At 32.7% G+C, this 23,443-nt stretch overlaps 1 protein-coding gene across 2 annotated transcripts in view; it reads right to left on the minus strand.

Annotated features, from left to right (window-relative positions):
- The window catches only part of Rbcn-3A (rabconnectin-3 alpha), a 101,674-nt gene that overhangs the window by 15,142 nt on the left and 63,089 nt on the right, over positions 1–23,443 (minus strand). For both annotated transcript variants that reach the window (XM_070109611.1, XM_070109610.1), the window contains 8 exons: positions 10,985–11,807; positions 9,293–9,523; positions 8,484–8,600; positions 3,825–4,058; positions 3,423–3,681; positions 2,815–2,896; positions 2,182–2,451; positions 123–192 (listed from right to left, as the gene is read on the minus strand). In XM_070109611.1, coding sequence (XP_069965712.1) covers positions 123–192; positions 2,182–2,451; positions 2,815–2,896; positions 3,423–3,681; positions 3,825–4,058; positions 8,484–8,600; positions 9,293–9,523; positions 10,985–11,807 — 2,086 coding nt within the window. The remainder of the gene's footprint in view (positions 1–122; positions 193–2,181; positions 2,452–2,814; positions 2,897–3,422; positions 3,682–3,824; positions 4,059–8,483; positions 8,601–9,292; positions 9,524–10,984; positions 11,808–23,443) is intronic.

A 23,443-nucleotide genomic window follows, 5' to 3' on the forward strand; every position in this document is an offset into this window, starting at 1 on the left:
ATGTACGTATGTATTCGCAAGATCATACCCAACTACTTATAATGTGCCAAATTCTAAGAAACCTTAAATAAGGTTTTTTGTGAAAAATTTTCAAAAGTATGAGGATATATTTCCTAAATTACCTGTTGCCAGTAAACTGCATGATCCAAGAAACACGAAGTCCGAAAGTAATTTATTGTGACACTGGTGCGTCTAAAATTAGAAAGCAGAAATTGTTAGAGAATAAAGATGTGGATACCTTTTGAGAACTTTCGAGTTATCTAGATAATTTTCTTTTTAAGATTATTCAATTATAATTAATTATATCCTTTAGATGGTTACCGCCACCACCCATTTTTAACGCCCACTGCGCTTTTACATTTTACTTACAATGCTTGGTTAGCTACTAGTTAAATCTTTGTGGTTAACTACTAGTCAAATAATAGCTCATATTGTAAAATTATAAACTACAATTGCTTCCACTAATAATTTTTTGAAGAATTAACCGAAATTGACAACATTGAATATGATATTAAAAGTGATGTCGACATCGAAGACATCTGGAATATATATATGGATCGTCGCAAAAGAAAAATTAGTAATCGCCCAAACTTTTTCCAAATGTATGATCCTGTAGAGTTTTCCACTTCCGTCTGAGCAAAGAAGTGGCGTTGCAAATTTTAGACTGTATAGGACCACGGATTCAAGGCAAAACAACTTGAAAATTATTTGCAATATAAAAATAATACTGTGCAACCCGAGCAACTGCTTTGGGATCGATTTGTTCAATTTTTATACAGGAGTTTGAGAACACGAAATTATGATTTCAACGAATTTAGCTTCTAAGATTTACTGATTTACGAGATATGTATATTAAACACATGCAAATGAAATATAAACCTTCTGATTATTAGAAAAGCTGCAATTCTTATTTAAGTATACCACAAGTTAAAAGTGTAAGGATATTTTTTTATTTATGGTAATAAAAAAATTGTTCACAGGTTAAATACTTGATTGGTGGAAAGAAGGCGTCACTGAATACTCTTCTTTTAATTGAGAATACTTCTCCAAATCGAATGTGACTCCTTTAATCCAGCTCATAGACGAAAATTACATATATTAATATTATAAAGTTATATTACAGAAAGTCTCTTGACTTCATTATCATCCAAACATTGTGTCGGTATACAATCGAGTAAGTTCTCTTAGCGAAACCAAGGGAGCCATACGCAATAAGTTCGAGAGAGTTATCTTCAGAATCCTCTCAACAGATGCCAAAGCTGATGGCGCTTAGCCTTCGGTTGCGGAGGATAGGTCAAAGGAAGATTGTCTAACGACCATGGATATCGAACAGGTGACATAGCAAGTTCAGGGGCGGTTCGTCGATTGACAAAGCCATGTTCAGACTTGAGCGACTTTTCGATTATGGGCGGGCAAGCACGAATTGGGTGCTGAACTAGAGAAATAAATGAAAATTGAGATCCTTCAGAGTAACCTTCAACATACAAAGGCGACTATGAGGTGGAATCACTCCCGTTATTGCTTAGGAAAACCTTGGCTGAGGCGTCGCGAATAGAAATCGGCGTAATCATTGGTTCTGACGCCATATAGGTGAGTCACTCTTCGAATTTATTGTAAGCGAAAATCTGTTCCTTTTTAGTAAGGGAAACTCTCCTTCTTTTGTGGACAAAGGAAAACACCTATAATGGACCATAGACCTGGCAGACGATTATTCAACAATACCGGTTTTTGCGCTGTCGCAAGATCTTTTTGGCTCAAGTAAGGCTAGCTGCTCCCTAGTTGTGAGAGTTCTAACAGATCATTGTCCTATTGACGGCCACGCTGTAAGGTTGAGAATCTTTAACAAAGCGCTTTGTCGAATCGCACAATATTATACTAGTCCAAATTACTATAACATTGGCCATATTTTATATTTTCGCAATTTTGTGCCTCAAAGACAGTTAAATATTTCTCGGTTTTGACAAAATTTTATATTAAACAAGAAAGGAAAGGCTAAGTTCTGGTGATTCATTTTATACTGTCTCATTTTTAAAGATTATGTCGTTCAGATATAACGATCAATGTCGTTCAGATATAACCTACATCCCGTTAAACGCATTAAGAATCGATAAAGTTTTGTTTGACTTGTCAAAAGAATTAAGTTAGTTTTCAATTGATATACGTATAAATACTATTACTTACGAAAAATGGTCGATTGTTTTGCGTTGCAGTACCAGCTTGCCATAAACTCAAATTTCCATCTCCATCTCCAATTGCAAATTTATTTCCTTGCTCAGAAAATCTACAACGAGTCACTTTTGCAAAAGTACCTGATTGTCGCGGTGTACAAACTGGTTGTTGATGACCCCATTCCCATATTTGAACTGAACCATCTTGACCTCCGGTAAGATACAGAGGAAGTAATGGATGGGAACTCATGCGTTTTACATTTTCAATTTTATGACGCAATATCTGAAAAAAGGATTTCCTTTAAAATTCATACTTTTCGAATATATTCTCCATCTATATAATATCGTCAATATTGGATTGTTCTAAACTCTTTCACGTATATATTGACCCTTTTATAGACCTTTCCACTTTCTACAAACATTAATAAATAAATGATGGGCTACACAGGCTCCATAAGACATCACGGGAAATCATTTCTATATAAAGCTCACGTACGCTCTCATCCTGTGACTAGTTGTTGTACGCAAAGAATAAAATATTGCAGGTTAGCCATTTAAGCCAACTAATCTCACACCCCTCCCTGTTGTTCTGCCAAAACTCTCCGTTAACTGGCACATTAGAATTTAGTAATATTAAAAGACTCACCAATGAGGTACCTCGGCCTGATTGTGAAGCGGACGGGAAATTAACCGATGATTCGGAGTTTATTGCAGAATTATGTTGGTTCCTAAGGATATTAAGATTAAATATAGGTATATAAATATATATAAATAAATATCTTTATATTGTTTCGAAAAAATGCAACTGTTAACTTTATCCAAAATCATGATCCAATTATATAATGTTGTGTTACTAAAGGGCGTGCATCAAATAAACCTTTTTATGTTTTTTCAAGTCCTCTTGAAATTAATGAAAACACTTTTGTTGTTTTTTATGACAACGACACAACCTTATATAATTTAATCATGATCGCGGCAGATTATAAACATGAAAATAAGGCTATTTAAATGAATTTTGTTATTTACTGATGCAAAATAGATAGATAGAAGGAATATTCTCAATTAATACGTTTAAATATTAAACCGACATAGAAAAAATAGCCATTAGCTAACCAAAATTATTTAGCTATGATTGAACTAAAAATTATGCGTTTATATAATATATAAGTATACTACTTATTATCGCTTAATTATCACCGTGAGTGCTCCCCAATCATAAAATTGCATTGTATTTAACTATGAGTATATACTCACTGTTCCTGAGTTTGAATAACCAAAAATCCAGTAGTTGACAACGGTTCTGCCTCCTTAGATAACACGTCATAATCACATTCGTCTTCGTACCAATTTGGAGATTCTAATAACATCGTAATGTCTAATTCTTGAATTTCCCTGGGGCTTGCTAAGGAAATCATCCCAGAAGAATTGTTGTTTAAACAAAATGATAATAAAGCTTCATGGTCCTTATGGATTATTCTAATATGCTCGGAGTCGTCACTTTCATTCACTAATCCTACAAAATATAATCGAAATTTGCTTAAAGATCGATATATGTTGTTCATAAGAAAATCGTCGTTTGCATTCATTATTTCTCCAAAAAGTAAAATTTGTAACCATTCAATCATAATTATTAAAAAAAAAAAGAAAAACGGTTACCTGATTCTAATTTAAAATCGACATTATCTCGAGTCATCGTTCGATAATCTAGTTTCTTTCCAAATACTGCTTTTATAAAAACTTCCTGTGCTTGTTCCTGCCTTACTAAGTAATTCCACAATCTTCGAATAGGCCCAGTAGATGAATTAACGAGGAACGGCGTATTATCTTTGTTCAAGAGGGAACGATATCTGTGTATAGCTGGCCCTTGTCCGCTGCTTTCAACAAAACAACCTATAAATAAAAGACAGAAATGGTGAAAACCAAATAATATATATTATATGTAATATAAAGTTCATAAAAATTAGAAATATTTCAAAATTTAATATATAAGTAATGCTATGAATCTTATTATCGTAACTAGATATAAGATATACAGCATATATAAAATTAACATTGAAGGTATTGGAGGTATGTATTATATAGTACAATACATAAAGATACTATGTAAGAGGGTTGCGAATTTTTTAATTAAAAAATTTGGGATTAAAAATTAGATATATAACTTTTTATTTGAATGAACGCAAAAAAATGTTATTTTAAAAGCAAATAATTTTTTTTAATTTTATTTGAAGGAAGATTTAGCCCATTTTGGCGTTAGTGACACATATTCTATTAGTGTCTGCGGAACACAGAACGCGAAATTAACGCTGTTTCGGTTTAGCGAGTTTATTTCAACTCGGAGATTCCTTGAAATTGTTCATCTGAATACACACAGACAATGGACCAAGACGGTATTTCCAATTTTAAGGCATACTACTTGCGGCTAACATTAAAGCAGATGTTTGAAAAAATAGACGAAGCAAGAAGCAAGCAATAAGAGAATTTTGGAAAAACTTATCATGAATACTGTGAAAACCTTTGTTGGAGTGAGATAACAAAAAGATCTTTGAAAGGGTTGTGGATGAACATTTGGCCAGATTTAAATAAGAGCGAAAACACTCTGGTGAAGAAAACAAAAATATTGATAGTAGTACTTTCGAAGAAGAGCAAATAAATTTTCGATGGCGTTGGTAAAAAGGAGTTTGACCATCAAAAATGAAATTATGGACCAAATTTTAAAATTATCCAAATTTTGACAGGAGTCCAAAGGAAAACGGGATATGTTAGATGCTTTATCCACTTATCAACAACTATTAACAGAACGCAAATTTATATAAAATATATTGGTTTATATTTTTTTAATTTTTGTAAGAAATACTTGTTCGTTTTTTTATTATTTTTTTAACATAATTGTTAAATTTAATAGAGTCATCTTTCCCTAACCCCATTATTTACAAGTTAAAGTAGTATCGTTTAGCGCTGTTTCGCATTACGCTCTACTTTGATGAAACGTATCCTACGCGTTAAGCGGGGTCTTACTGTACATGAGAATACAAGATGCGATGGCGCAAATTTGAACCACTAATTAATTATGGGAACAAAGTTTACAATAGGTGTATTCAGATCGAACAACATGTTGTCTAGTAATTCGTTAGTTGATAATTCGTTAAAACATTTAACTGTGAACATACTTTTTGCTCTATTTCAGTAGTGTGGTAAATTTTGTTCCAAAACTGCTGATTAAATTTTATTAAATAGTAAAAATGCTTCGAGAAAGCGGAAAATCAGAAATTGTCAGTATTTTAATTGAAAATTCTGTGGAGATCAAATTTATTACTATTGAATGATATACAGAGGACCATGGAACTAACTTTCAAATTCTTTCAAGACGTATTCAGTGAGGATGTAGATTTGGTAGAGAATACCATTGACGAGCTATATGATGAGTTACTCATTTCACAAAACTGTCGTAGAGGTGTAGAAAATATTGTTGCAAAGTAAATTCGGTGGTGCGACGATATTTTAACCAAAATGGATGATAATCGGTCCCATCAAATTCTTCGAGTATGCCGAACTCAATTTGCTTACTTATTGTCCCTGAAAGCATGATGATGGTAAGCAATTCCCAATTGATATACAGCCAGCTGTCGTTCTATATAGATTGGGTTCCTTTGGAGAAAGTGCATCGATACGAGAAATTGCGCCAACTTTTGGGATTGGTGACGGGAGAACGTTGACCAATATTATTCGCAAAGTATTCAAGGCATTTTTAAAACAACTTCATTTATATATATTATTGACCAGATCACACTGAGCACTCTGAATTAGAGAAACGTTCAACGAAGTACCATTTTGTGTAGGTTACGTGGATGGCACTCAAATAAAATTCTCCGAATCGACAATAAAAATCATTAAACGTTTTTTTCCCGATATCATATATTATATATGCAATTAAAGCTCAAATGGTTTGGGACCACAAGCTCAAAGTTGGCGATGTTGTCGTTGGCTACACGATGCAAAAATGTTTAACAATTGTGCACCAAACAAATATCAGCCAAAATACTTTACAGACAGGAATGGGTTGCTGGAGACTCTGCATACCCCTCAATAACATAACGCCTTACAGAAGCAACTCTCAACAATTTGACCCAACCAAAGAAAAACAATCTTTGGTTTCCTGCTGCAGTGCTAAACTAATAGACCTATTTGAAATATTAATTTAAAGTTTTAGTACGGTATGATTAAAGGTGTAAAGTATCGAAATATGCAAGAAAATAAAAAAAAATTTTATTTTAAAAGTATACAATAGGTGTATCCTTAAGAAAGAGGTTGGTATTGAAATATTACCTTAAGAGTGTTAATCGAGAATTAAATAATATATTATAAAACAAGGAAAAACGTTAACTTCGGTTGCACCGAAGCTATAATACCAGAGGCTCCTTGCCAGAACTTGATTCCGATCGTTCAGTTTGTATGGCAACTATATGATATATACGATATCTAAAAAATTTCGTCAAATAAAATAATTTTCCATGCAAGCACTTTACTCCGATCGTTCACTTAATATGATCTATTCAATTTCTTCGGCGATTTGATTAATGCCATAAGTAAACCATGCCGAATTTCGTGAAGATACCTCGTCAAATAAAACACTTTTTTATACAAGCGCTCGATTCCGATCGTTCAGTTTGTATCGCAGCTATACGCTATAGTCATCCGATCTGAATAATTTCTTCGGAGTATACATTGTTGCCTTAGAAAATAACTTATGCCAAATTTCGTGAAGATACCTCGTCAAATAAAAAAGTTTTCCATACAAGTACTTGTTTCCGATTGTTCATTTAATATGGCAGCTATATGCTATAGCCATCCGATCTATACAACTTCATCGGAGATTAGATTAATGCCTTAAATAATAATACATGCCAAATTTTGTGAAGATACCTTGTCAAATGAAAGACTTTTCTATACAAGCACTTGATTCCGATTGTTCAGTTTGTATGGCAGCTATATGCTATAGTGGTCCGATATCGGCCGTTCCGACAAATGAGCAGCTTCTTGGCGAGAATAGCTGGAAAACTAAGGGACTAGTTTGTATATATACAGACAGAGAGACGGACATGACTAAATAAACTCAGCTCGTCGTGCATATCATTTACATATGTAAATATAATATTTTATAGGGTCTCCGAGGTTTCCTTCGGAGCCATGTAGGCATTAGGCACTCCTATTCCCTGCTCTTAGTCCACAAAAATATTTGTTATATTTTAATAAGTTGTACTATGCAGCTTGTATTCATACGAGGGCTTCTATATAGCTGGCTGGCCTAGGCAACACTAAGTGTTGGTGCAATCTGACATTTCCATTGGAAAGTTTGACATTTTTTAGCATAACATCACTCAGAACGTTTTGTAATTTAATCGTGAATTGTTTTATTTACAGGGAATTAAAAAATTCATCTCGGCCAAAAAATGGAATTAACTCGTGAACATTTTCGTGCGATCATTTTTCACAACTTTCGACGTGGATTATCACGACAAGAGTGCATCGATGAACTTAAATCTTTTATGGCTATGAAGCACCATCCTATAGCACTGTGAAAAACTGGTACAACGAATTCAATCGTGGCCGACGCTCGCTCAAAGACGAATTCCGTGAAGGTCGTCCAAAAGCAGCCGTTGTGCCAGAAAACATCGATGCCGTACGTGAACTGATAATGCAAGACCGTCATGTAACATACCTTCAGATAGAGGCATGCCTATGCATTTCTCCCACCAGCATACATTCGATATTGCATGAACACCTGGCCGTAAAAAAGTTCTCTTTGGATCCCGATCGCTCAAAAAACGGCTCGTGGGGATTGGTGTAAAGAAATGCTGAAAAAATACGATCGCGGTGCTTCAAAAGACGTTGATAAGATCGTCACAGGTGACGAATCATGGATCTATGCGTATGAGCCCGAAACAAAACAGCAATCGACCGAAAAAAAAACCATTTTCGTTGATAAATATTCGTATTTTCATTATTAGGCCAGAAATATATATAGCAGCCCTCGTATAAACGTGACAATACTCTCATCGACACATTTCTCTCTACTCTACATGTGATAATTGTAATTGGCAGGTCAATAAATACATTCAAGAAAGATATCTTGAAAAAAATTTACAGAATCTATTTAAAAATGTTTTGACTTTAATTGAGGTATTATATGAAACATCGTGCTGTAACAATTAAAAATTACCTATGTAAAAATGTAACTGCTCAATAGGAATTTATAACAAATAAAAATGTAACGCCATAGCTTAGTAACAATTCAACCGTTAGGAAAGTAATTACCTGGTATAAAGTCTTCAGGTGGCGGTCCTTTGGTTATCAATAGATTTATCGCAAAATCTTGCCATCGTCTAAGAGTTCGCAAAAGTTCATGTGATAGAGGACTCAAAACTGGTAAATCTAATAAAAAAAAATATATTTGAAAAGTTTTAAAGTGAATTAAGTTCAGAATATATCTGCTACATACATATACATATGTACAAGATGTTTGGTCAATAATAAAAAAAATAAACAATGTGTTCGAGTATAAACGAACATTTTATACTCTCGCAATTTCATGAATCAACGCCAGGGAAATGCCTAAGATGCTGGCAAATGTTAGATCAAAAAATATTTCGAAATAATTCAGCATTTATTGTTCGATTAAAGCCGGAAAAGATTACATTCATTAGTGGTATATTATTAACTTAAATTATATTAGTTGCATTAGTATATTTGTTCATGTCTCAGATATTTATATCAAAATCAATCTAATTAACTCAAATGAGATATATGTACAGTGTACAGCATAAGTGAATGCATTTCACTGTATGTGATATAAACTCAACCAAAGTGGCAAAATTTAATGGAAAAAGTCAACCAGAGAAACGAAAAGAAATATATTAGAGATAAGGGACTTCGACCACTTAACAGCGGCTTAAAAGTAATATTGCTGGTTTAATAGTTGCAGATGATTGGACGTCTGCAGGTCCACATTAGAATCTATTGGACTACAGTTTGTAGTCAGAGTTTGAGAACATGAACTGCCGAATACCACACAGAAATTTGGAGAGTCTCAAGAAATCTTTGGTTCTTTTTACGTGTATGCATACCTTGGATTTCTATACCCGCTACATTTACAAATTCTTGAATTTTAGAAGAAACCAGCTGAAGAACCGCTAATCGTAAAATACTCCAAGAATATGATGAAGGATTTAGATGTTCGGTATTGCACTTTGGTTGCCGATAATTCATTTTAGAGTTATTCATTTCCGTAGGATCATCATCATCTTCATCTTCATTATCACTTTCAATAGGATCATCAGTATCGTAGTCGTCTTCATCTTAAAATAAATAAAACAAAATGTATTATACCATATATGTATATGTATATTGTAACTAATAATACAAATTATTATAAAATTGCACTGCAATATAAAATTTTTATTTATTTTATTTATTCATAATACTCAATTATCCGAGCTTAAATATTAAGTTTTAAAACACTCGTTCCACTGACAGATATCGTGGAAAATTTTTTTGGCAATTAATATAACACCAGTTAAAAAGTATCTCCGCAACTAATTTCAAAACGTGAAGCTTAGGTTATGCGAAAAAGTTGGTTATAATTTTTTTTTGTATAATATATGTTTTTGAATGTGAAGAAACACTTAAGTAACATCAGTAAATTGGAGTACTTGTAAGCAAAAATCACTAAAAACAATTAAGTTTACATCTTCAAATCAATCCCGGTTATTGCGGAAACCAAGACAGAGAGAAATGCAAATCAATTGTGAGTTTCAACGGTGTCCGGAATTTAATTGTATTTTCGTCTTTAAGAACATAGCCGTTTAATTTAAATCATTTTAAGCATTCATGAAAAGCAAAGAAATATGGATCAAATTTGTGCAGCCATTGTAGTTTGATTATTGGAGGAAGTAAGAACAAGCGGAAGATTTTACAAGACAAGTTCATATGAATCCGACAAATGCCTGCACCATTAAGGATTTAACTTAACTCCTACCAAAACGAATTCATCAGTAGCATTTTTCACATGTGTATGTTTTCGCCTATTTCAATTAATCAAGCACATATCTATAAAATAAAGTGAGTTATTTACATTAAAATTCTTTCAAATCGCACAAATTTGTCTCCATGACACCGAAAACCAATAAAAATTTTGATTCGAACATCCAACCAATAATATCGGAACTAAAGACATATTCTAAATTTTTTTTATCGATTTCAATTCCTAATCCCAAAACGATTAGCTTCCTGAATTTGAATATAAAAATGGTAAAAGAAAGTTCTACAATTTATATTTGTTGCATCTGTGTGAAATGATTTTTGTGGTAAGTAAAAATTTTACATCCTTACTAAAATTAAAAAAAAAGTATTCTACTAATTTTTTAGATATTTGCTCAAAGTCTCCAAGATATTTTTAATTATTAAATTTGTTTCTTATATTTAACTAACACAATTTTAAAACAATATACAAATATATATTTGGACATTTTGTTTGGTTAAGTAAGGAAATGGTAATTTAATTATATTGTATTAATTATATTGTTTTGAAATTGATACTCCATATTCCACCTAAATTTTAATAATAATAATTTATTTACCAAATTTTATTCAATTGCCTAATTCAAAAAATAAAAAAACAATAAAATTGATGTGGTAGTAAGCTCTACAACAAAACAAAAGCTATCCCAACATCAGACAAGGTACGTCGCAATCAAATTAACTCAAAATTTAACTCCATTACAACCGAAGTTAAAAAATCAATGTATAAAAATGCTTACCATTAATATTGACAGCTTTCAAAAGAAAATATGACAACATAGACATTTCTGGAGGGACAAATTGTTCGCGATAAGTTGGCTTATCTTCTTTCATATTTGTTGAAGTACTACTGTGGTTGAATGTACCAAGTAGTTTCATGTTGAGTTTAACACGTTGTTTGGTGATGGAAGTGACTGTGTTCCAAACACCACTTTCATCGGTTCTATCCTCAGAACCGTTAGATTGCGATTGATTTAAAGTCGTAGTCTCGTTACGTAAAGTTGCTTTTCTCAATAACTTCTTCATTCCGCCTCCGAATATGGTCGACCAAGTTTCTGTCGAAAATTTTTGGCCAACAAGTCTATATAGCAACCGACAGTCACAAGTGGCCATGGAGTATATTAAGAGCGACATAAAGGTAGCAATAAATGACTCAAGCAGTAAAACGTTTAATTTTGGAATGTCTTCATCTTTCTCTCGTGCTAACAATGCTCTTAAATTTGTAACGCCTGGCCACTTCGCCGGAGAAGTACAAACATTTGTGGATTCATCGCAGGAGTACTTTCTTCTCTTATTATATGCATTGCTATTGCCAATTAAATGTGAACATTCGAAAAGTGAATTCAATTTGGCAATGTTTTCAATACCAGGGCTTTGAAATCCATTTAATGTTGAGTTACGATGAACAACAAAACTTTCCGAGTCACATAAAGATTGATAAATACAAGAAGACAGTGCAATTGATAAATCTCTGAGAATGAAGATTTCACAGAAAGAGTTCGCTGTAACTCCAGGTAACGGTGAAATTTTAATGATAGTCTGAAGCATATCCACCGTTTGCGACTGAAAAGATAATTAATACAAATTTAATTATGATAACTGCAGTATAGTGATTTATTGTTTTACTTTTAACATAATTCTTATATAAACTATCCTATATTTTAAGTTGGATATAACTGGACACAGTGTACTAAATTTTACTGGAGTTTACTCCAGAGAAAACGTTTGAATGAAAACAGTAGTGCTGTTGGGTTCCAACTATAAAACAAAAAAAATCTAATTCAAATATTTATACGTATATACACAGTTTTATATATGTATAGTATGTACTTTTTAGTAAAAAGATTTATTTTAATTTTAAAAATTTGTCTGTTCCCGAAAATAAAAGTTCCTATTTTGGTGAAAGAAATACAGAAAAATAATCCAGTCAACAATTCAAATTTCAAATACAAGGTGCAATTCAAAAGTTTCAGGATTTTTATTAAAAAAACGAATATTATTTGTTTCTTTTTGAAAAATTTATTGGTCGCCTTCAAAATAGCCTCCTTCCGCCTGAAAACAACGTTTTGCACATTCAAGAAGGTTATCGAATGACTTTTTTAGGTCATTTGTCCGTATAGCGTTGAGGATGGCATCAACATCTGCATAGCGGTTTCCTTTCATGGCCAAATGTAGTTTTCCAAACAAATAAAAATCGCAGGGTGCTATATCAGGCGAATAGGGTGAATGGTTGATGATATGAATGCGATTTTTGGTCAAAATGAATGTTGAATTCTGAGGTCTTTTTCGTGTTGTTTCAAAGTGTGCGGTACAAATGCGATAAATCGATGCTGCGGGTATTGATAATTCCGATTCCATAAATAATATTTAAGCGATGATTTCGGCTCTTTTTTATGAATTCACGCACAATTTTCGTGTTTTTTTCGTTCACAACATCTTTTGGCCGGCCCGATCGTTCGTCGTCTTCCAAGTCCTCCCGTCCCTCTTGAAAACGTTTAAACCACTCGTGAATACGGCTACGGGATAGACAATCATCGCCATAAACTTGTTCATCATTTGATGAGTTTTGGTAAAAGTTTTACCAAGTTTAAAACAAAACCTAATGTTGGCTCTTTGTTCGATGCTCATTTTCCGACCGACACTACAAATGTAATGCCACATGTAGCGCGATATCTCAGCTGTTATATAAATTATATACGACAACACTGAAGAATAAACAATTGAGGGATAACAATTTCAGACAAATGGCGTCACTAGAAGCCGCATTGTTTAAAAAGTCCTGGAACTTTTGAATTGTACCTTGTATTAAATGTTTTCGATGCTTACAACGCTTCATAGAGATGTGAGCCTATGCCTTTCTGAACATTAGCCAAAGTTGTGTTTTACTTGATGGATTTGCTGTTGCTACAACTCGTTCAACATTTCCCCATAAATTTTCAATTCCATTCAGGTCCAGTGTCTGCACTTTGAGTATTTTTTCATAAAGTAGTCATCATGAGCAAGAAATCCCCCGCTCAGTTTTTAAATTTTAATTTTAACAACTTTTTTTAATTGAAAATTTTTACTACTTTTAGTTAAAAAATTAATAACTAGAAAACTATTGGTGATTTTTTAATGAAATTTTCAGGAGTTATAGTTCAAAACTTTTACTTTGAAAAAATATGTATGAATTTAAATATTTTTTTTTTTTTCAAATTGTTAATTAACTTTTAAGTTAAGAAAAGAAAATTTTAATGACTTTTCCCTCAAAAAATTAAAATTAACGAAATCCGCAAAAAAATTTGACTGAGCGCTGCCGGTATAGCGCTGCAGGTATAGCAAAATGTGAGACCATCATCCCAACATACAAATGAAATATGCAACACACTCTAAGTGTTGCGTTGCCGAACCGCTATACCTGCAGCGCTATACCGGCAGCGCTCAGTCAAATTTTTTTGCGGATTTCGTTACTTTAATGTTTATTGCAAAATACTAAAAAAAAAATTTTTAATTTTTTGAGGGAGAAGTCAGTAAAATTTTCATTTCTTAACTTAAAAGTTAATTAACAATTTGAAAAAAAAAATTATTTAAATTCATAAATATTTTTTCAAAGTAAAAGTTTTGAACTACAACTCCTGAAAATTTCATTAAAAAATCACCAATAGTTTTCTAGTTATTAATTTTTTAACTAAAAGTAGTAAAAATATTCAATTAAAAAAAAATTGTTAAAATTAAAATTTAAAAACACTGAGCGGGGGATTACTTGCTCATGATGACTACTTTATGAAAAAAATACTCACATTCAAATTCGATGATCAAGTGGAAAATGGGGGGTCCACTTGACGTGTTTTTACTCATATATTAAAGTTCAAGTTAGGAGAGGTATTGCAGATATGCGGAATAGAAACATTGCATTCCCACAAAATTCCGTTAAGATGATGACTACTTTATGAAAAAAATACTCACATTCAAATTCGATGATCAAGTGGAAAATGGGGGGTCCATTTGACGTGTTTTTACTCATATATTAAAGTTCAAGTTAGGAGAGGTATTGCAGATGTGCGGAATAGAAACATTGCATTCCCACAAAATTCCGTTAAGATGTGAGAAATGTATAAAATGCCATAACTAAGCCATAAATTAAGATACAAATGACGAGAAGCTAAAGTTTTAAAAAGTAGGCGTGACTCCGCCACTAATAAGTTTAATGTACTTATCTCACAAACCGCTTAAGCTATATCAACCGAATTTGCTCAGAACAAATTTGTTCGGAACGTCTTCCTACAGTGGGAAAATAAGGAAATCGAATGATAACTCCGCCCGCTCCCCATATAATAACGGTTATATTGTATACTACAATACTAAAAGTGCGATAACTCACTAAATAAACACGCCTCCGGATAACAAGCGCAACCATTTAAACGCAATACGAAGGATGCAGTGAAATCAAAGAGCATTTAGATGCTGAATATGCTGACTGTTCTAGTTCGCCGAAGACTGTTTCACAGTGGTCGCAAGTCCACGATCACGTATTGTAACACTGCCGATTGAGCGTACGCAAGATAGCTGAGGCATCTCAAAATATGAGAAAGCTGTCGGCACAATGGATGTCACGTTTGCTCAACCGTGAGAGCACACCACAGCAGTATGCGACGATGTTGAAACGTATGAAGCTTCAAAGCCTTTCAAATTGGAGTGAAATATTTTTCCAGCGATCCATTTTTTTTAATTTTGGGAATGTGAAAATAGTTCATGAGAGCAAACTCAGACGACTTCGGTGGGAGAGGAACTAGTTCATAGCGTAATTTCATAAATGTATTGGTCGTATCAGAAGCTGAATCTTTTTAGATGCCAATGATGTTAACTAACTCATTCAATTTCATTTTATGGCCACCCCATGCAGTTAAACAATTTTTGAAATATTTTCTGGTGTTACTACTTCATGTGATCTCCCTGAACCGGGCGCAACAATTGACGTTTATCACAGGTATGAAATTATCGTTTTTTGTGAAAATTAAATACTAATTTTGAATAGGAAAGCAAATTCACCACATCAATTCACATCCACATAACCACACCATGAAGACATCACAATAGATATAAAAGGGACTAACGAAGGATCCCGTACGCTGCTTTTTAGCATCGATTTTACTAGCGGTGAGTGAAATCAAAATTAATTTAGTAATTGGTTATTTATATTGACCACTGCTTTTTACACATTTTGACCACATTTTTGGTGGTATCCTTGTGGATACCATGCCACCCATTAATAAAAACAAAAAGTAATCGGAAGGTGCCAATGATGAGGTAGCAGCTCCCAACCAAGTACTTTGATTGTATTCTGAACCGATTTTGCTTTGTGTGCAGGTGCATAGTCGAGTAATAAAATTACTTTGTGCGTCTTCTAGCCCATTCTGGTGGTTTTTGATCAATGGTTGATATTGATCATTTGTTGTCTGTAAAGAATAGTATTTATAACTTCACCAGGTCTTAAAACCTCCGTTTAGGATTCTTAATACAAATCCATTTTCCATTGCCAATGACAATTCGATGCAAAACTGATTTTCTTTCTTCGTGTCTTTGAAGCTAATTTTCACAACTGTTTTTTCGGTTTTCCATATTTTTTTCATTTAATTCATGTGGCACCCATTGTCCACACTTTTAGATCATTCCCATAGCTTTCAAACGGTCTGAAATTGTATGTTGTGCAACATTTATGACAGCCATGTTAATGCTTTTGCTGTATGCTTTTGACTCAAAGTATCATCTTCATCCAAAATTGCTTTTTGGTGGTCTTCCACGTTCTTCATTTCTCCTCATAACAAAATCATTATCGCTGAACCGATGAAACCATCTTTTGCATGTGGCTTCTCCATACGCCTCGACAAGCTTCGATGCGACTCTACAACGCTTTTTTTCAAATGGAAACAAAAAATTAATGCTTTCCGCAAATCATCACTTTCCGGCACAAAATTTGATATTTTCAACACAATGAAAAAATATGATGTTGTTTGTTCAATGTCTGGAAGGCTATTGAATATGTTTGACAGATGCCATGCCAACCAAACAGAAAAAAATGAAGGATCGTTCATACCGGTACCCCTGGTATAATATATACTTGCGGTTTGTTATTAGGCAAGAAATATTAAACAGAGAACGTAAATGGACGAAAAAGTGCAAATTGAATTTTGTATGATGCTCGATTGGATGGCTAACAGAGCTGAAAAATTGAAATCAGGGAGTTCACCATTTCCTGTAGTATTTGCTGTTATTTAACAGAAATGAGAATTTATAACAACGTTCTCTGGCAAAATACGTATCTCCCAACATAAAGAGAAAAATGAAATGAAATGAATGAGGAAACAAAAAACACAAATGCCACTTCACATATGCATGATTATCAATAAATTGAACAACTTTCTGATGTTCCCTCTAGAAGGGAAAAGTGACAACCCTGCATGCATACAAAACACAGAAAAAAGTGACGAAAGTGGCAACAAAGCTTTTGCCGATTAAAAATATTTTACAATTTTATATATTTTACAATTTTAAAATATTTTTCCGTGTCTCACAAAAATCTTCGTCAATATGTATGCATGTTCATATATAAACATACATACTTACAATGATTTGTGGGCAAAACTATTAGAGCGGCAAGGAAAGCGATGACAATCGACGAGCGTTCGTTAATTTTTCGGCACATCTCGGATTTTCTACCAACAACACAATGTTGTGACGCTTTGTCATCGCGTCAGCCAGCACATTGATTCTTTGACATGAAAGCAAAAAACGTTAGCTTCGATCATTGGTTGATCGTGTTAACGGAGATTTCACATGAAGAAATGAGTGTACATATCTACATACATTTGTTGTTTATAGACAAATTTACAAATATGTTTCTTTCTTATTTCTTTACATGTACACATAATATGTAAATGCCGACGGCAAAACACAATTCTGTACTTTTATGACTCCATAATGGTGTCAAGTACATGAATTATTTTAAGAAATGTATCAAAATACTTCATTAGTAATAATTTAAAAGTATTTTGATATATATCTCATAATAAAGTAAAAATGAATTAACATAAAATAATTTAAAAAATCATAAATAATAGTTCAATAAAAGGGAATACTTATATTTCAAATGACATATCAATATTCCCAGTTTGGCATACATATTATATTTTCTTCAATATTCGCAGTGTGGTTATGTTAAGAGCTCGTATGTGTACAGATTCACCGCTGTTATAAAAGCGAGAAATGTTATTTGTTTCTCCTGCGTGTGAGGTGAACTCCCCTATAAAATTTTACAAATGTTCGCTGTCGCACCTGCACCTTCTCATTCTTCTAATTTCTCTGGTGAAACGACGCTAACGCTTTCAAAAATTATTTTGAATTTTGTGCTATACATTTCTGAGAATACTTCATGTTCACAAATTCAAGTGAAACGACGCTTTCAATAATTATTTAGGATTGTGTTGCTATACATTTACGCGTTTTACAAGGTATTGGTTTTTGTGAAACAACAAGCAATTTGATAGAAAAAAATTAAATAATGAAATACAATGCAAAAGAAAAAAAAAATTTGCCTCTCTAATGAGGAAAAATATTCAATATGGAAATTTCGTGTAACAAGCTTTGTTGGCAGAGAGTGACAGTTTGTATGTTCTAGAAAAAGAGAAACTGAATAGCATTGATGAAAAATGGTTTAAAACAGAAAGTCAGACTGCCAAAAGTGTTATAAGTGAATTTCTCAGTGACTAATTTTTTTCATTTGCCGATGGCGATAGCTCTGCAAAATATTTTTAGAAAAACTTGGCGACGTACACCAGGTAGCTTCCCGAAAAGTTAATATTCTCGGATGTCCAGATTGAGGCTTTGAAGTAATGACTCCCGTGTTTTCGAAAGTCTGGATGACGTATCGCACTTTTATATCTTTGCCTTTTGCACTCATTTCGATTTCCGCTGAATAATTCGAAAAATTTACATACAAATTGTAGATTTTTGCTTGGATTATCTAATTCTGTATTATTGACAACAACGTACAAAAAATTAACAGGTCTTAAACGCGTGAAAACTACAATAACCGCAGTGAACGGACACTTTTTCTGATTATTCTGTATTAGTAGAATTCAAAAAATACCCTTAACTTTGCAAACGCACATAGGAATTCCATGAAATTTAACGACTGTAATGCTATTAGCATGCTCATCTGATATTCTGAAAATAACTTCAAAAACATATATAATATATTTTAATAATATTATATTTTTATTGAAACACATTCCACGAAGTGGTGAACGGAGACTTTTTCTACCTAGTGTATGTATATGAACGTAAAAGTCATATAAAAAGTATCAATTAGGAAACAATTACTAACATTTAAATTAAAGGGTGACACTGTGATTCATTTTAATAAATTTGATTAAAGAATTAATGGCATCGGGAGCAAAAATTGAGAAGGTGGAGAAAGTGTCACACTTAATTTTAACTTTACCATCTACCAATGATGGAGTTGTAACTGATATCTTTGTCCGTTGAAAACTTGACTCTGGCATTTGTTAAAAATATCTGGATCACGAAAATAAACTTAAAAATTAAAATGAAATGTTGAGGCAAAATATGAATAAAAGGAATTACAATGGGTTATCATTCATTATGGATTCTGGAGCATCAGACCATATGATAAATAACACAAACCAATTATGTCATTCTCGAGTCATCAATTGAGATTGCAATCGCAAAACAAGGAATACATACATGCCACTGCAATTTGAAGATTACGATTTCGCAGTAATATACCGTGTAATCTGCCATCGGTATCAAAAATGCAGGATGCAGGTATGAAAATCGAATTCCGATCAGAAGGTGTAAAAGTCACAAAGAATGAGAAAGAAGTTCTTGAAGGTACATACACCCGAAAAATTACCCGTACACATCAACATGAAAACAATAAACTGAGAAATTTGTGATCAAATAATTTATTATGTATAATAATAGTATATATTGTAAAAGTTTTATTTAGTATTTTTACTACACTTTCTTATGGAATATTTTAGACATACACTTAAAAAAAATTTCCCGGAACATAAACAAAAAAAGCTCACATAATGAAACAGAAAAATTATTCGTACATTTTGATATTAATCAAATATAATTGAATTATTTTGGGAAAATTCAATATCCTAGTAAGGATCCTAGGTGGGGTAGCCCTTACGTTTTAGGACCTCGGCAAGTCGATGTGGCATTGAATGAACTAGTTTAGATGTGTCATGATTTGTAATTTTGGCCCATTCATCCATGATCACATTTTTAAGCATTTCTCTGGAGGTTATAGTTTGTTGGCACATTCTGCGCTCCAGTAAGCGAGTGTATGTGTAAATCTAATGTATGTATCTATTATTAAATTCAAATTAAATCATAAAGGTTATGCAACTAAACTAATAGTGAATTATCGTTTGTGACATGAGAGATTGGGACACATTAGCAGAGGGGAGTTTCTAGAAATTGTGCGGAGCAATATGTTTAGAGATGTAGAACTTTTAAAAAATGTTGAAATAAATAACGAACTTTGTGAAACATGTATAAAAGGTAAACAAACTCGAATTCCGTTTGAAAATTTTTAAAATAAAGAGTGTATTAAGAACCCATTATTAGTTGTTCACTCTGCTATTTGTGGTCCAATAACTCCTTCTAGTGTTGATGGGAAAAATTAATGTGTAATTTTTGTCGATCAATTTACACATTATTGTGTAACTTATTTAATAACTTATAAATCTCACGTACTTTCAAATTTTAATAATGTTATGTCAAAAAGCAAAGTTTATTTTACTTTAAGGTTGTAAATATCTACATTGATAATGGTAGAGAATATTCATCCAATGAAATGCGAGGTTATCGTTTTGGAAAAGGCATATAACAAAAAGCCTAATTAAATATTTTTAAAAATATTTGGTTCCACAGTATACATATGTGCATAATAAAATGAGAAAGCGAAAGCTTGATGGTAAATCAATAAAATCTGTACTCGTTGGGTATGAACCAAATAGCAATAAGTTATGGGATGTGAATTTAAATAAATTTATAGTAGCAAAGATGTTGTTGTGGATGAAAAAAATCTGGAAAACTCTAGGACTGTGGTAAGTGACTCAAAGTTCCAAAATAATAATGTTTAAATAGATAAACAATGTATTGGGGATCACACACCACTGACTTAGAATTAAATTCGCTTTATTTTAAAGGAAAACTCCGTGTCTCGATATATAATAAGTTTTGATTTATTCCGTAATACAAGAACAATGTCTTTCGATTTTAACGATATTAAAAAAATATAAAATAGTTATGTCGACGGGCGGAGCGTTGTGGATCGAATCGCATGTACGTAACGCCCAAGATCGCTGTTGTCGACCAAACGAAAAAAGCAGCAAACAGTAACCATGTTGATTGAAGCGCATAATCTAATGGGTTTGCGAAGTGATGTCGATCGCAGTAATCATATGTCCGTAGTGCACGTAATCGGTGGCCTGTTGAAAGTTGAGTCATCGAGTGTGGTTTTGCGAAAGATACCGGCTCTCCTGTTGTCCATCCTTATTTTTGAGTGAAGTAGTGTACAGGTACGGGATATTGTGTTGTGTGCGATTGTGGTGTCATCGACTACGGTGTTTTCCAATTTGTAGTGTATTGGTGAATGTGATGGGCAGTATTAGGGTTCGCCAGTTTTTACCGAGTAAAGTGGTGTGTTTAGTTACTGAGGCTTAGCTCATTTAAACAAATAGTATGGAACAGGTAGAAAATAGTCTGAATGATGGTATGGATAGTCTACACTATATGTATATATGTAATCAAATTTAAATTCAGAGTCGAACGATTCAAATTTCCCGAACGAGAGTACGAAAAAAAAAATATGATAATTTAAATTATATAAACAGCCTAGTGATACAACAGCATTGAAAAATACTGATCCAATTATAATTATTGGTGAAAAATTGCCAACCACACAAATAAATAATAAGGAAAGTGAAGTTAGAAGAAATGAAAGGGTATAATATATATTTTTGAATAATTGTTTAATGAATGCGCACATTTTTCACAACACACACAAGAATAACCTATATATTATGATGAAACATTCGCTCCAGTTGCAAGAATATCTTCCGATTTATTTTATCTATAGCAAACCATTTTAATCTTAAAGTTCACCATATGCATGTAAAAACTGAATTCCTGAAAGGTGTTCTAAGAGGAAATCTATGTCAAAATTTTAGAAGGATTATCACATCCAATTAACAAAGTATGTAAATTAAATAAATCACTTTACGGGTTGAAGCAGGCGGCTCGATGTTGGTTTGAGGATTTTTGGAAAGCATTAAAAAAAATGGGATTCCTTAATTCAGCTGTAGATTGATGCATTTACCTTCTTGACCATGGAAATAAATACATTTATGTGCTTTGGTATGTATATGATTTGTTAATTACAACTGAAAACAAAATCACTATGAATAAGTTTAAGTCACACCTTATGGGGAATGACAGATTTATTAAAAATAAAATACTTTATTGGAATAAAAGTAGAGAGATAAGAAGATAAATTATATCTAAGACAGTCAACGTATATTAACAACGTTCTGAATAAATTTAATAAACCAAGAATGTAATCCAGTTTGTAGACCACTTCCAAGTAAGCTCAATTATGAAGCTATGAATTCTGTTGAAGTATTTTTGAGCCGATATACAAATAAAAATAATAAATAATTATGGCTGTGTCTTAAAAGAGTTGAGGTATATTAAGTGTACTTTCACTTTAATGTTAATGCTCATAAAAAGTGTAAATTTTAAAGACAATTTAATAGGGTATGTAGATTTTGATTGGGCTGCAAGTGAATTCTATAGGAAAAGTATTACTGGATACATATTTAAGTTGTTTGGAAATTGTCTTATTTGTTGGAATACTCGGAAAACAAAATTCAGTGGCTGTATCTTCAACTGAAGCAGAATATATAGCTTTATTTGAAGCAGTTAGAGAAGCTTTATGGTTAAAATCATTAATGTCGAGTAAAAAATTTTTGTTGAGTGAACCAATAAAATTAATGGGGATAATCAAGGTTGCATTAGTATAGCTAATAATCCCACATGTCACAAAAGATCAAAACACATATATATAAAGTAACATTTTTCAAGAGTGCAAATTGAAAATAAACTAATAACCCTTGAGTATATTTCCACAGATAAGCAGGTGGGCAATATCCTGCCAAAGCCGTTGCCTGGGTTTCCCTTAATCTCGGAACTAATTTTTGATTTCATTTAAAAATTATTTCTCGACAAATGTGGATCATTACTATTGTCCCCAGAAGGCGCAACTTGTCTTATAAGAATATAATTGTAAAACTAACTCATGGTTTAATGTTGGAAACAGTCACCGACGCAGAACCGTAGACCGTTTCAGCTGATACGATCTGTTTTATTTTACTCACCACCGCTTCTACAGACCGTACGGTACGATATCCGCAAAAATTGGATTTTACCGTAGACACGAGTCAGCTGATTGCTCTATTGCAACGCAGGGTTGCCAGTCTCGCTACTGACTCAAAATCACAGTCGTATTCATTTATTTATAAATAGGTCGACTATTTTTAATAGTTGAATTTTAGTTTTAAGCTTTTGCATTATGAAATATTATAACTAAAAAACTAAATGTATGCAAAATCATGAGCAATTACAACATTGGTGAAATGAAAACAAAAGAGAACAACTGATTTCTACGTTGATTTACGTACGTAAATTTTGTTTAATACGGGCGGTAAGAAAGGAAGGGCGGAACGTCGGTGACTGTTTCCAGCATAAGTTGAGTTCATTCGTATTGTAAACCTAGAAAGGACAAGTTGATGAGAAAAAAGGATAAGTGAAACTTAAAACTACTTATGTATGTATATATTTCATTTAATAAAAAGTGTATTGTTTTATCACATGAAATTTGAATATGTGGTAGTATAAACAACAGTTTTTTATTTCATTTCCTGTGAATAATTTTGTTTAAAAAGACGCTGAGGGAAATAAGCACTCTAGCAAATGTTAATCAATGTTAAAAATGTGCTACTTGTGATATTTTAATACATTTACCCCGAATACTTAAATAAATAAATATTTTACTCAGATATGTATAAACAAATGTTTCTTCCCAAGTTAGAAATTTTCCGCTCCACGCAGTAACCCTAACAACC

Source organism: Bactrocera oleae, chromosome 5, assembly GCF_042242935.1.
Source record: "Bactrocera oleae isolate idBacOlea1 chromosome 5, idBacOlea1, whole genome shotgun sequence".
Lineage (NCBI taxonomy): Eukaryota > Metazoa > Arthropoda > Insecta > Diptera > Tephritidae > Bactrocera > Bactrocera oleae.